At 50.9% G+C, this 15,830-nt stretch overlaps 1 protein-coding gene across 1 annotated transcript in view; it reads right to left on the bottom strand.

The window, feature by feature from the left end:
• The window catches only part of Dnah1 (dynein axonemal heavy chain 1), a 63,238-nt gene extending 47,842 nt beyond the window's left edge, over positions 1-15,396 (bottom strand). Inside the window, exons 1-8 of the mRNA XM_041662738.1 lie at positions 15,103-15,396; positions 14,067-14,139; positions 12,198-12,372; positions 11,708-11,864; positions 10,677-10,809; positions 4,277-4,438; positions 3,488-3,740; positions 473-630 (exon numbers count right to left, since the gene is read on the bottom strand). Coding sequence (XP_041518672.1) covers positions 473-630; positions 3,488-3,740; positions 4,277-4,438; positions 10,677-10,809; positions 11,708-11,864; positions 12,198-12,372; positions 14,067-14,139; positions 15,103-15,396 — 1,405 coding nt within the window. The remainder of the gene's footprint in view (positions 1-472; positions 631-3,487; positions 3,741-4,276; positions 4,439-10,676; positions 10,810-11,707; positions 11,865-12,197; positions 12,373-14,066; positions 14,140-15,102) is intronic.
• Between the last annotated feature and the right edge of the window lie 434 nt (positions 15,397-15,830).

Below are 15,830 nucleotides of genomic sequence, written 5' to 3'. Positions count from 1 at the left end.
TGTATGGCTGGGCTCAAAGCAAGGAGAACTCTTGAGTTTGTTCTGAGACTTGATCTTTCACGTCCATGGAGCTGTAACAATGCCAACTCTATTCTTGTTACTGAAGGAAGAAAGGCTTATATACCTTTGGGATCTGACTATCATGATCCTAATGTCTACTTTTGACAATGGCTTCCTGGTACATATTTACCTTGTGGCTTCTGCATTATTTGGAAACATGTGCGTGCATGCACGCATGTCTGCAAGAGCACGTGTGCGCACGCACACGCACACACACACACACACATACACACACATACACACACTGTTCCTTGGACAAGATTTTCCTGGGTATCTGGCAAAAAAGGTATAAAGTCTAGGGACAGGGTGGGCACAAGTGAGTACCAGGTTTATGAGGCCTTAGTGATTGAACAGAAAGAGAGGCGGGTGGGCGAGCAGGCCAGGTGGGCAGCCAGAGTCCGCTGGCTCTCACCTTGATCCGGTACCTTCTCTTCCTCTTTCTGGGGAAGAGTCACATAGGAGAACGTGTCTGGCTTAGAAGAGACAATCTGGTCAAAGTTGATCTTGTTCATGCTTCGCTCATAATCCAGGCTCACTTCTCTGGCCAGGCTGCTCAGGTGCTCCAGGACCCTGCCACAGAGGGGGAGACAGGAAGTCAGCGGGTTCATACACTCCGCTGAGTTTAATTATGAATGAAAATATAGTTTATATGTAGGAGAAACAAACTGAGGGCCAGTGGGAAGGCTCGGAGGGTGAAGGTGTTTGTCACCAAGCCTGATGACTTGCATTTGGTTCCCAGAATCCACATAGCAGAAGGAGAGAACAGATACCCAAAAGTCATCTTGTGACCCCTATATGTATTGTGGCATGTACACATCTCTTTCTCTCTCTCCAAATGTAATTTTAAAATCTTAACTTAGAAAATTAAACTAATCGAGCCAAACTACATCTCATAAGATATATAAATTATCCTATTGGCGAGAAAGATTCAAATCAAATCAGCTTTGAACACAATACTTTGACTATATTCTCCCATCCTAAAGAGAGAAAAAGGATACAAGTGCCAGAATGTCTATTGAGAAGCTGGGAGTGACGGCCCATGCCTGTAACCCCAGTGCTGGAGTGATGGTTCATGCCTGTAACCTCAGTGCTGGAGTGACGGCCCATGCCTGTAACCCCAGTGCTGGAGTGACGGCCCATGCCTGTAACCCCAGTGCTGGAGTGATGGCCCATGCCTGTAACCCCAGTGCTGGAGTGATGGTCCATGCCTGTAACCCCAGTGCTGCAGTGACAGCCCATGCCTGTAACCCCAGTGCTGGAGTGATGGCCCATGCCTTGAACCCCAGTGCTGGAGTGATGGCCCATGCCTGTAACCCCAGTGCTGGAGTGATGGCCCATGCCTGTAACCCCAGGACTGAAGTGATGGCCCATGCCTGTAACCCCAGGACTTGAGTGACGGCCCATGCCTGTAACCCCAGGACTGGAGTGATGGTCCATGCCTGTAACCCCAGTGCTGGAGTGATGGCCCATGTCTGTAACCCCAGGACTGGAGTGACGGCCCATGCCTATAACCCCAGGACTGGAGTGACGGCCCATGCCTGTAACCCCAGTGCTGGAGTGCTTGTAGAAGAAGGATGATGAGTTCAGGACTGTCTCAAAACAGACAAATGAAATTTAGAAACCGTACCGAGTTTATTTTTTCCTAACTGGCACGACCCATTCAAAGCTACTATTGGTGTAGTCAAGGACGGACCATATAAGGCAACGTGTGTTGAACAATGGGAATCGATTTTCTTCAGGTGAAGACAGTCACACGTATGTCAAAGTGAGAATGAGCCATGTGACATCAGAGTCAGTCTGAAGGTATTGGGCTCATGCTTGAAGAAAACAGATCGACACAGGGAAAACAAGGAGAGGTAGAGGTGCTAGATATAAGATTGTGTCCAGAAGAACATTTCCCCTTGACCCTGTCTGCTCTAAGGAACTTGTGGCAATACATTTAATGCCTAAGTCCTGGCTTCTGAACTCCCCACTAAAAGCAACTGGAGCTTCTTGGAGAAAGAGCCTATTCGGGGACCTGGGTTCACTTCCCAGCACTCACATGGCAGCTCACAACTGTCTGTAACTCTGGTTCCCACGTGTGGTCCTCACAGACACCAGGTACACACATGTTGCATAGACATAGGAACAGGTACTCACACACATAAAAACAACATTTAAAAGGTTTTTCTTTTAAAAGGCAGTTTCAAGACTGGATATGGAATATACAAATTAAGCCCAGGACTTCCTGCTATGCCAGGAAGTAGGAGCATACTCAAAGAATGAGAGGGCAGGGCAAAAAGTCACAGGGTTAGCCTGAGGAAGCCGTGCCTCAGCATGGAGAGTAGAAAGAGGCGTCAGTGCGCTCCAGTCCTTTCAACATCACAAGAATTCATGAGTACGTCAGGCTCTATCTACAGTGAGGGAACTGAACAGCAAGTCACCTGTGCCAACCTGATACAAGCTAGAGATATTTGCAAAGAGAAACCTCAGTTGAAGGATGCCTCCATCAGATTGCCTGTTGGCAAGGTCTGTAGGATGTTTTCTTTTTGGTTTTTTGAGACAGGGTTTCTCTGTAGCTTTTGGAACCTGTCCTAGAACTGGCTCTTGTAGACCAGGCTGGCCTGGAACTCACAGAGATCCGCCCGCCTCTGCCTCCAGAGTACTGGGATTAAAGGCGTGCACCACCACCACCCGGCTTAGGATGTTTTCTTGATTAATGATTGCTGTGAGTGAATTTAGCCCACCCATGAACAAGTGGTCCTAAGCTGTATAAAAAAATCAGGTTGAGCAAGCCAATGAGGAGCAAGCCAGGAAGCAGCAATCTTGCCTCTGGATTCCTGTTCCTGCCTTGACTTCCCTCAGTGATGGGCCCAGAAGGACAAGATGAAATAAACCCTTTCCTCTCCAAGTTGCTTTTGGTCATGGTGATTCACCCCAGCAACAGAAGCCCCAACTAAGACATCACCCCGCAGAGATGTGTTAGCGGTTGCTCTGTACCCTGGCAACACTACCCCCATAGAAATGTTCAGGGAGTATTTTCCAGTTTTGTGGCATACAGGCTTTTGTAGTAAGATCTAATGATTCTCTGAATTTCCTCTGTGTCTGTGGTTATGTCCCCCTTTTCATTTCTGATCTTATTTATTTGCGTGTTCTCTCTCTGTCGTTTAATTAGTTTGGATAGGGGTTTGTCGATCTTGTTGATTTTCTCCAAGAACCAGCTTTTTGTTTCATTGATTCTTTGGACTGTTTTCTCCTTGGGCTTCCCACAGGTCAGGGAACCCTGATTGCTCTTCGAGCAGATGAGGGAGGGGGAATTGATCGGGGGAGGGGGAGGGAAATGGGAAGCGGTTGTGGGGACGAGGCAGAAATCCTTAATAAATAAATAAATTTAAAAAAAAAAAAAAAAAAAAGAAATGTTCAGGGAGGCTGCAGCACCCGGACTCACTGCGGCCCTTTGCGCATGCGCGGTGTGCTTAAAGCCCATTGCTTTATCTTGCTCAGGCTCTGCTCGTTGATGACCCGCTGGCCCTCAGTCGGCATGCAGTCCACATACAGGTTGTACAGTAACAGCGCCTCTGTGTTCTTGCGCAGAGCGTTGGCCTGGACCACGCGCTGTGTGAACACGCGAGGATCTTCAGCACAGAAGAGCAGCTGGATTCGCGGCACCCAGTACTGGGAGACCAGAAGAGGTGGCCTTCCTGGGGGTGGGTGGGAAGGTGAAAGGGACACATAGTCAGGCACTCTGGGCTGGAGTACTGGGTTCTGGTTGGCTCTGCCTCAGCTGTTGCCTCTGAGCAAGTTGTCATTGTTATCTCAGGGTGTGGTGCTCCTCAAGGTCAAACGTCATTTCCTGCTCTGCCCACTTCATAAGGTATAATGGATGCATGTGAAAATACTTTGTAAATTGTAAAGAGTATGCCTTGGCAGGAGTTACACAGGGGTGGCCATCCAGGTGGCTATTCCCTTCTTCCATGCTCCAGAGCAAATATGACTAACTTGGTTTCATTTATGATACCATGCTGAAAGCCACGGGGCCAGCTGCTCACAGCCCACAGGCTAGTGAGTGGCCCTCTGCCTTCTCCAGGTCCTCTGCTTCAAACTGGTCAGGGGACAGGACCTGGCTAATAAAATCAGGTAGGTAGAATTCAGAACTGAGCTGGTGGGATTGGGCTGTAGTCACAGGCTGGGCCACGCTCAAGCTGGGATCTACCCGGGAAAGGCATGGAACTTGTACCGTTGGGGGTGACACCTCCATTCACGATGGGCATCCCCATCTCGTCGCGCACCAAGCCTCCCTTGTCAGTTTTCTGCACCAAGTACAGTTTCTTTTCTTCGTCGTAGTCAAGGACGCCAACATCACACCACTTATAATCCAGGTTCTGATTCTTGGGGTCCTCTAAAACAGAGGGGTTTCTGAGTGAGGCAGCCAATGTTGTAAATAGAGCTCAGAGGTGACTACACTGGTGTCTCTTTTCCCAGGACACCCCTTTCTGGCTCCAGCTTTTATCTGCTTCCTCTCAGATGAGCTGACCTCTGAGAAAGCCTCAGTCACAGGAGGACCCAGAAAGACTAGGCCTTGGGGTACAACCCTCACCTGAGTGGAGAAAGACACAGGTGAATGGGGAACCATGAAAGGTGTGGCCAAACAAAAACCTGCCCTGTGGAGTGCAGAGCCTGGTGGCACTCTGGGCCACACTGGTATGCCAAAGGTTCAGGGCCAGACCGGGCTACCATGTGAGTGCAAGGACAGTGTGGCAACTCGGTTACACCCTGTCTCAAAATGAAAAACTTTTTAAAGGGGTTGGGGGCTGGAGAAATGGCTCAGCAGTCAAGAGCACTGGCTGCTCTTCCAGAGGATTGAGGTTTAATTCCCAGGACCCACATGACAACTCTCAACTGTCTGTAACTCTGATTTCAGGGGATCTGACACGCTTTTCTGGCCTCTAAGGGCACCAGGTACACATGCATGGTGCACAGATATTCATGCAGGCAAAATATCCATAAAGAAAACAAAACAAAAATCAGAAATTAAACGGTTGAGGACCACAAGTGGTCATCATGGGTGAACTTAGATGACCTTTTTAAGGTGACCGAGACACCTCTGGATATAGCCACTGACCACTATGGGACAGGACAGGACAGGACAGGGCAGGGCAGGGTCAAAAACGTCTGTCTTTTCTGCTCATATACCGTGTGTCTGCCTATCAGTGTAACTTCTGGGCTTGCTCTGTCTCAGGCCCTTTGCACCGGCCATGACTACCGCCTGATGATTTGTCCCCTGCTCAAGTGGTTCCTCCCTGGAGAAGCATCTCTGCTGCACATAGTTCTCTAACCTGCTATTCTTGGTCATGCTGTTGTCGGTTCCCCAAGGCCAGGAGCCATTTTTGTCCCACCTTAAGCACAGCTAAAGACTTGGACTCAGGACAGAGATTGGAGCATAGTTGGTATTAAATATGTTATTGGAAAAGTAAGATGCACGCACAGTAGCCTGCAGAGGACTTCTCCACATGGAATGGCTTAAAATGGGTTCTCCAGTATGGGTTAAGGAAGGAAGGCTGTAATTCCAGAAAGATGGCGCCTGCCTCTGACATCAGATAGTCAAGGAAGCACCGCCATGTGCCCTTCACCTATCTGGTTCTACTTTGCTTTTCTCTCTTCCTGGGATGTTTCCTTTTTGAAAAAATAATCTTCATCTTGGCTCAACTTATAGGAAAATATGTCCCAAGAGACTATCAGACAAAATACGAGGTCCCTGACAGATGCTCCCTGTGAGCCCCTCTTTGCTCTAGTGTACCTGGCTCAAGGCCAGGGCCCCAGTGAAGCAAGAAGGCTGGAATTCAGCATATTTAAGGTTAATGCTTCCCATTCTCTATGGCTTAATTGCCAGGAACTGGAGAACTGGAATCAATTTAGTTAAACATTTCTGTAGTTTAAGCCCAAAGTAAAGGAAACACTCTGGGCTTCTTGTCTGCTTCAGATAAATTGATTCCAGTATTAATATATTTTTCAAATGAAACATATTTGTAGCCTGCTCAGAGAACTGTCATGGGCCTCCCAGAGGATACACACTTTTAGCCCTGTTCTTGCTCATCTAGTCCTGTCTTCCACCTGATGACTGGATGACTGGAACTACTCTCTCCACACATCACCATCCACCCCAGAGAGGGGACGGAGCAGCCTGAAGAACCTTCCTATGAAGGCTGCACAGGACCAGTCATGCAGGCAGGCCCTGTCACTGCTCCTAATAGCAGGCAATTGAAGAGAACTTCAGTGCCCATTGGGCCATAGATCAGAGGACAATGGAGGTACCATAGGCATTTTGTTAACAGATGTGTGGTGCGGGGCAATTGTCTATATTCTGTCAATTATGTTTTAAATAAACACTGATTGGCCAGTAGCCAGGCAGGAATTATAGGCGGGACAACCAGACAGGAGGTAGAGGCAGGTCAATGAGAACAGATTCTAGAAAGGAGGAAGCCCATTCCTCCCCAGTCCTGTCCAGACACTGAAGAAGCAAGAAGTGACTACGCCGCTGAAAAAGGTACTGAGCCATGTGGCTGACACAGATAAGAATAATGGGCTAATGTAAGTTATAAGAGTTAATAAGAAGCCTGAGCTAAAAGGCCCATCAGTTTATCATTAATATAGACATCTGTGTGATTTCTTTGGGACTTAATGACTGTGGGAACCAAACAGAAACTCAGTAAACAGATGTGGGTGGCATCTGATGGATATATGATGGAAAGGGTGTGCCAGTTGTGGTAGACATGTAACAGTGAGGCAGACACATGAGGACACGTGGAGGATGTGACCCTGGGGTAGACACATGAAGACACGTGGAGGATGTGTGACACTGCGATAGACACACGAGGACACGTGGAGGAAAGGACACTGGGGTAGACACACGAGGACACGTGGAGGATGTGTGACACTGGGGTAGATACACGAGGACACGTGGAGGATGTGTGACCCTGGGGTAGACACACGAGGACACGTGGAGGATGGGACACTGGGGTAGACACATGAGGACACGTGGAGGATGTGTGACACTGGGGTAGACACACGAGGACACGTGGAGGATGGGACACTGGGGTAGACACACGAGGACACGTGGAGGATGTGTGACACTGGGGTAGACACACGAGGACACGTGGAGGATGTGTGACACTGGGGTAGACACATGAGGACACGTGGAGGATGTGTGACACTGGGGTAGACACATGAGGACACGTGGAGGATGGAACACTGAGGTAGACACACGAGGACACGTGGAGGATGTGTGACACTGGGATAGACACATGAGGACACGTGGAGGATGTGACACTGGGGTAGACACACGAGGACACGTGGAGGATGTGTGACACTGGGGTAGACACATGAGGACACGTGGAGGATGTGTGACAGTGGGGTAGACACATTAGGACACGTGGAGGATGGGACACTGAGGTAGATACACGAGGACACGTGGAGGATGTGTGACACTGGGGTAGACACATGAGGACACGTGGAGGATGTGACTGTGGGGTAGACACATGAGGACACGTGGAGGATGGGACACTGAGGTAGATACACGAGGACACGTGGAGGATGTGACACTGGGGTAGACACATGAGGACACGTGGAGGATGTGTGACACTGGGGTAGACACATGAGGACACGTGGAGGATGTGACACTGGGGTAGACACATGAGGATACGTGGAGGATGTGTGACCCTGAGGTAGACACATGAGGACACGTGGAGGATGTGTGACACTGGGATAGACACATGAAGACACGTGGAGGATGTGTGACACTGGGGTAGACACACGAGGACACGTGGAGGATGGGACACTGGGGTAGACACATTAGGACACGTGGAGGATGGGACACTGAGGTAGATACACGAGGACACGTGGAGGATGTGTGACACTGGGGTAGACACATGAGGACACGTGGAGAATGTGACACTGGGGTAGACACATGAGGACACGTGGAGGATGTGTGACCCTGGGGTAGATACACGAGGACACGTGGAGAATGTGTGACACTGGGGTAGACACATGAGGACACGTGGAGGATGTGTGACACTGGGGTAGACACATGAGGACACGTGGAGGATGTGACACTGGGGTAGACACATGAGGACACGTGGAGGATGTGTGACCCTGGGGTAGACACATGAGGACACGTGGAGGATGTGTGACACTGGGATAGACACATGAAGACACGTGGAGGATGTGTGACACTGGGGTAGACACACGAGGACACGTGGAGGATGGGACACTGGGGTAGACACATGAGGACACGTGGAGGATGTGTGACAGTGGGGTAGACACATTAGGACACGTGGAGGATGGGACACTGAGGTAGATACACAGGGACACGTGGAGGATGTGTGACACTGGGGTAGACACACGAGGACACGTGGAGGATGTGTGACACTGGGGTAGATACACGAGGACACGTGGAGGATGTGACACTGGGGTAGACACATGAGGACACGTGGAGGATGTGTGACACTGGGGTAGACACATGAGGACACGTGGAGGATGTGTGACACTGGGGTAGACACATGAGGACACGTGGAGGATGTGACACTGGGGTAGACACATGAGGACACGTGGAGGATGTGTGACCCTGGGGTAGACACATGAGGACACGTGGAGGATGTGTGACACTGGGATAGACACATGAAGACACGTGGAGGATGTGTGACACTGGGGTAGACACACGAGGACACGTGGAGGATGGGACACTGGGGTAGACACATGAGGACACGTGGAGGATGTGTGACAGTGGGGTAGACACATTAGGACACGTGGAGGATGGGACACTGAGGTAGATACACAGGGACACGTGGAGGATGTGTGACACTGGGGTAGACACACGAGGACACGTGGAGGATGTGTGACACTGGGGTAGATACACGAGGACACGTGGAGGATGTGACACTGGGGTAGACACATGAGGACACGTGGAGGATGTGTGACACTGGGGTAGACACATGAGGACACGTGGAGGATGTGTGACACTGGGGTAGACACATGAGGACACGTGGAGGATGTGTGACACTGGGGTAGACACATGAGGACACGTGGAGGATGTGTGACCCTGGGGTAGACACATGAGGACACGTGGAGGATGTGTGACACTGGGATAGACACATGAAGACACGTGGAGGATGTGTGACACTGGGGTAGACACACGAGGACACGTGGAGGATGGGACACTGGGGTAGACACATGAGGACACGTGGAGGATGTGTGACAGTGGGGTAGACACATTAGGACACGTGGAGGATGGGACACTGAGGTAGATACACGAGGACACGTGGAGGATGTGTGACACTGGGGTAGACACATGAGGACACGTGGAGGATGTGTGACACTGGGGTAGACACACGAGGACACGTGGAGGATGTGTGACACTGGGGTAGACACATGAGGACACGTGGAGGATGTGTGACACTGGGATAGACACATGAGGACACGTGGAGGATGGGACACTGGGATAGACACATGAGGACACGTGGAGGATGTGTGACACTGGGGTAGACACATGAGGACACGTGGAGGATGTGTGACACTGCGATAGACACACGAGGACACGTGGAGGATGTGTGACACTGGGGCAGACACATGAGGACACGTGGAGGATGTGTGACACTGGTGTAGACACACGAGGACACGTGGAGGATATGTGACACTGGGGTAGACACACGAGGACACGTGGAGGATGTGACTGTGGGGTAGACACATTAGGATGTGGTGTGGATTTGTGACAATGTGGTGGAAATGTGTTTGAATACAACATGCCAGGAAGGGGGATGGTGTGTGACATAGTGAATGTGACCATGGATGTATGTGACAACTTGTGTAGGCATGCCTCTCTGAGCAACTCTGTGACAGTGTGCTGTTCACGCAAGAGAAAGAGCAGAAACTGGGTGGTGGTGCACACCTTTAATCCCAGCTCTTGGGAGACAGAGATAAGTGTATCTATGATTTTTAGGCCAGCCTGGTTTATAGAGTGAATTCCAGGGCATCCAGGGCTTCACAGAGAGACCTTGTCTCAAAAACCCAGGAGGGAAAGAGGAGTCGCTGAGAGCAGGAGAGGATGGATGGATGGTCTGTAACTGTGCCCTTAAACATTTCCGTGTGTGTGTGTGTGTGTGTGTGTGTGTGTGTGTGTGTGATGTCTTCCTCTGTTGCTTTCTGCCTGCTCCCTTGATAGCAGATATCTCACCGAACCCAGAACTCACCATCTCTTGGTCAGGCTGGCACTAGCAAGCCCATGTGATCTCCCCACTCTCCCCACATCCCTAGTACTGTGGTTACAGGTGTGCCCACCACACTTTGCTTTTTGCCTGAATTCTGGGGATCTGGAACAGGTCCTCATGCTTGGGCAACAAACACTCTTACCCACTGAGCCATCTCCCTAACCTCCCAAAGTTTGTTTCTTTGTTGTCTTGTCCCCAGTCCTCCTGACAGCACTGTCCTTGGTCTTTGTGTCCAGATTCTTGGACTGTGCCATAGCTGGGGAACTTCAACAGAGACTTTAGCTCTCCTGGTTACCTGGTCCCGGGGCAGACTGAGTGTCTTGGCAAGGGGTTGCTGGGACAAGACAGTTTTCCCAACCCCAGGGTAGTCCTACTTACCATGGCCCAGAATGTCATCGGTGGGAAGAAGGGCTTTTCCAGGGACAGGCTTCCTGTTTTCAGATCCTGGCTCCAAGCCCATGTTGAGCCACTCTTTGGGAGTTCGGCAATCAAACTCTTCATTATCAAACACCTTGGCAAAAACAGACAACTGTCCAATGAAGCAGTTCCCCTAGTGCCCAAGCAAAACTGAGCATGCCAGAGGCTTCTGCAGCCTCAGTAGCTAGCTCCAGGCAGTACTAGACTGATCTGTAAGAGCTCTGCTGCTTCCACTGACCCCCAGTGTTTGAACGAGGGGTGTTGCCCTGGATATATGTCTAGCCAAGTCACTCAGGGCTCAGTGCAAGGGTGACCAGGGTCTCAGAGGAGGACGTGGGCTCTCTTGACTTCTGTGGGGAAACACTGAGCTCAGGCCTAAGGGGACAGATAGCTCTGGGGTTTCCTGAGAAATCCATGCTGATCAGAAACAACAAAAACTCGGTGCTCCCAGAGGGTGACCTTGGTCAGTTCTGCTTCCCACAGGGGCTCCAGCCACGGGATACACAGGGCCACAGAGGAAGGGAGGAGAAGACATCGAGAGCCGGGGTCTGACTATGCTCCCTCTTTCTCCTCCCCAGATTCAGTTCCCCTGTTTGTACCTTGAGAAAGTGGTACCAAATCCCTCCTACATCCTCCTCTCCCCATTTCGTAAGCTCCCATCACCAGGGGCTCTAGTCAGGGGGTCAGGATCCTAGTACACACTTCATCCTGGCTGCTTACCGATGCCTGTGGCCAGGGCTGGGGTACAGAGCAGGCACATGGTCTGTATACAATTCCAGGGAAGAAGTGGGGAAATGATGACTTACTTGTGTGGGGGCTACGTCTGCTTCAACCCAGGATCTACAAACACCTGGGGTGAGTTGTGGTTATTCCATCATGTGAGAAATGAGTGCCTATGGCTGAAGTGGGAGTCCCCTTTGTCATGTGACTCCTTGAGCTTCCCCTGGGGTTCAGGATCACCACCTATCAGCAATCATGGCAGTGCAGCTCACCTTCAATGGCAGATATATGGGGAAGAGTGGGTCATGGCCCTGTTCGATGGTTTGCGGGTTCTGCGGGTCTGGATGTCTGGGCATGAGCTTGTTGGAGTCGATGCCCTCATCGGCCAACAGTTGCTCAATGTCCAGGCGCAAGTATTGTTGTTTTCTCCTAGCCAGAGCAGGGAGAGTCATAGGATGGCATAGGATCTTATGAGGTAGCTTCAGGGATGTCAGTAAAGACCCAGGGCCCCAACTATCCCTTCTAGCCTGCCCTGGCAGCCTCATTTCATTGATTTAATTGCTACCCTCCCAAATTCCACAGCAAGGAAAGCCATTTGTTCCTGTTTTTTTTTTTTTTTTTAAAAAGAGTTGTTTGCACACTTACACATGCCCTGCTGTGGGCTTGTCACCTCATGGTCTGCAGTGCCCCACCCCTGGAGCCTGGTGGATGCTGCCCCCCCCCCCCCCAGGGCAGGCTCCCTCTGCAGCCCTCATGGCATACCTTTCGATCTCAGTCTTCCGAGGGCACTGGCCAGGCAGCACATGGAATGGGACCTGCACCTTGGGTTCATAGGCCTGGATCGGGAAGTCCGTCTGAGTGTGCCGCCGTGTGGTGGTGCCAATGCGCTGCTGCTCCACACGCTCCTGGAAGTCCTCAGGGACCTTGAACGACTCAACTGTGGGTGGAGGAGACATGAGCAGCTGAGGGGTCGGGCCAGGACCAACAGCTCTACTCTGAGCCACCCCATAAGGCATGTCCTCAGACAGGATGCAGGGTGGCATGTCCTGCGATGTGCAGCGCTTAGGTTTGCCTGGTGCTTGGCAGGGTCGGGAGAAATGAGAAACCGCAGGCTGTTATGCCAGTCCAAGGTCAGCATTGCCCATTCCCTCACAAGCTACCAATTATTCTGATACCGGGGACCAATGCTAGTTACAGCCATGGCTGGACAGGCAGATAAAGTGGGGGCTGCCCTCCCTGCTACTCAATCCCAGACACCCACAGTGTGTTACATGTCAGAGTCTGAACCCCACATGTTCTTTGGACTTGTTTCCGGGACTGAGGCATTTTGGATACCGTAGGAGTGGCCTCTATGGGACCCTTGTGTCACCAAACGGGTGCTGCCCCTATTTAGACAACGACAGACAGAGGCTTCCATTCTAATTCTGGGAGAGGGAGACAGTGGGAAGAGAGTTGTAGGTAGGTCGGCCTATCATCCTAGCCAGGACAGGGGTATTCTGAAACACAGATGAACCGAGACCATATAGGTAAAGAAAAAGGGTGTGGGACTATGCTGTAGAACACCATGTGTTACTACTCTCCCCTAGGTTCTGTGTGACCCTGTGATCCCCTCCTGGGACCCCACCTCCTCTCTGGAGTAAAAAAGCAGTTAGAGGCATGAGCTAATTTTAGGGGTAGCCTTTGGAATCACACAGAAGCCTGGGTTAGTGTCTGAGATTTTGCTGATGCCTCGAGTCACTGAATAGACGTCTATCAGTGCCTGACAACACCCTGGGGCCTGTTGGGATGTTTCTCCTTCTGTGAGTAGGCTGCTGAGCCACTGCCCTTCCCTATGGCCCACCTCTGCCATGGATGGGAGGTGCACCATTCACATCCTTTGCAGGCTGAGACCCGGGTTCAGTGCCATTTCCCAAATCCTAAGTGCTTGTGAGACGGTTGAGAACGGGCTAGACCCGTGCACAAACACACATTATGTCTATGGTTTTGATATTTTCTGGGCCATTTTAAGGGGTTCACAGACTTGGGGACTGACAGAGCTATTTTGAACAGTGTTAGGAAGAAGCAAAGCCTTTTTTGGGGTATAAATAGGGATGGATGCTTGGGACCGTGGGGTATCTAGGTCTGATGGAAGGGTTATATTGTCTGTTGAAGAAGGAAAACAATGGGGGCAAATCCCTTCTTATAACCTAGACTCTGCTAAGGCCATCTTCTCCTTGCTTCCAGGCATGCTCTGAGAATTGCCATGAAGCCCACTGATAGTCCTCTCTCCATTAGGAAAGATTTCTCTGGCATCTACCTGTGCCAGGCTCCATTTCAGATACGGTTCAAACATGACCTTGGCTTCCCGACAGTCATATTCTGAGGGATAAGGAAAACTCAAACCCTACCGAGCCTAGGCCAGTAGAGAGAATTATGGCCCTCAGGAGCCCAAGGCCAGGCTCTCCCTCAGCTCCTCTGAGGGTCAGGACAAAGCACTACTGTGAACTGGGTCTTTGCCAAGCTCCATAATTCACTAATATCATTTCACCCTTGAAGAAGCTAAGACTTTCTGCAGGAAGAGGCCATTTCCCCGAGGCCTGAGATAGTCTGAATGTCCATTAACACTATATGCTCAAACCTCCCAGTACTGACCTTTGGGGGTAAACTTGTCAAGGTCAGCTTTACGAATCAAATTCTGGGACAGGTAGGGGCCACGGCACACATTCTGAAACAAAGCACAAAACCTTGAGCGTGTATAAACATCCCACAGACAGTCAGGATCCAGGGATGATCCTAAGGCTGGGTGTTTCCCAACTGCCCACCAGAGAGCACCCCAGAAGTGTGGGGGTGAGCTTATACACATTGTTCAAACTCTATGGTGGATGACAGACTGAGGTCACCTGGGGCACCCCTGGCTGCCCTGTTTGAGTCCAGCATAGTTTCCTTCCAGAGAACACCCCAGCATGTGTCCGAAACTGCAAAGCCAGGAGTTGTCTCTAGCTAGTTCCTTTCCCAAGGGCCACTCTAGCACTACTGGTGAGCCGGGTACCAGTGCATCCTCGCTGCTTCTCCACTCTTTCCCCTGCCTAAAATCTCCCTAAGGCTGCTCGGAACCTGCAGGGCTCTGGGAACCCTCTTCTAGCTTCCTTCCCGTCTCCCTCATCTCCCTCCAGGCCCCAGCATCATCCCTTGATCTCTCTGTTTACATTCTACACGCACTTCTTTACCCGGGCCACGCCTTCTCTCGGGATCCCAGGGTCTTCCAACCTGCATTTCTCCCTGCTTGACATGTTCTTCAGCCCCTATCTTATCCAGCAAGTAAATCACTAGCTTTTAGATCTCAGCAGAATGCTGCCTCATCCACACACCCCTTCTTAACCAGAGCTGGTACTGGGGAACTTCCGAAGGCCATCACAGCGGGGATGTGAATGTCTTATCTTTACTCTGTCTCCTGTGCTCAGCTCTGGGTCTGGCACATGGGAAGAGCATAGCAATGAACTGACAAGTGGTGACCTGAAGCATGGATGAGCTAGGTGGGTGGTAGAGCAAATGGATGATGGACAGATACATAGGTACAGTCAGGTAGCTAAGTGGACCAATGGACTGACACTGAGTGGGACAAAAAGATGGGCGAATGGAACCCACCTGGCAGGGATTGAAGCTGGCAAGGGACATCTGCCACACTCACCCCAAGCTGGTCTAAGGTTCCGGGACTGAGGATGTCAGAGTAGAACCCACGCTGCTTCATTAGGGGGTACTTCTTATCAGTGCCTGTCAGAGGTGACTTCCGGGGCTGCCCTAAATCTGAGAGGGGTAAAGGTGGGGGTTTGGGGTCAGCAATGGGAGATATTCTTTCTAAATGATGAGATGATTCTTGGAGTATCTTCTGCAGGACATATTCTGGTTTTTCATGAGTCGGTACTGGGCAGCATCCAAAGTCCTGAGAGCTCCTTCCTGGCTGTTCTCTATCACACCGTTCCATGCTGCTCTTCAGAGAGTTGTCCCGGCTAGAGCGCCTACGAAAAGATAAGCATCATTCACACTTGGACAACCTATGTCTCGGCCCAGGTAACACTGTGATTCATGGATTGCCAGACTGCCTCTCTACATCAAGTCCAAGTCTACTACACATGGGTAACAGAAAAGGACAATGCCAAGAGTCCCACAGGTGACAATGGCCTTCCAGGAGAATCAAGGGTTGAGGGAAGGAAACTGTAGATGCCTCCAGCTCTGTGCCTCCTGACCTTCCCACATTCCCCCTTCTTTCAGCCAGCAAGGCCTGGCTTCCGTGCTGTAGGAGGTGAAGGGGGAGACCCAGAGCTCACTCACTAAGTGAGTTTCCCTGCAAAGGCTTTCAATACAGTCAAAAGTAGTCCCAGTACCCTAGCCCAGACCTACTGGACTAGTCTCCTCCTC

The sequence above is a fragment of the Microtus oregoni genome, unplaced genomic scaffold (assembly GCF_018167655.1).
Source record: "Microtus oregoni isolate MIOR12 unplaced genomic scaffold, Mior012 000013F_ref0000133, whole genome shotgun sequence".
In the NCBI taxonomy this organism is placed as follows: Eukaryota; Metazoa; Chordata; class Mammalia; order Rodentia; family Cricetidae; genus Microtus; species Microtus oregoni.
This window is presented reverse-complemented; position numbering and strand designations above follow the sequence as displayed.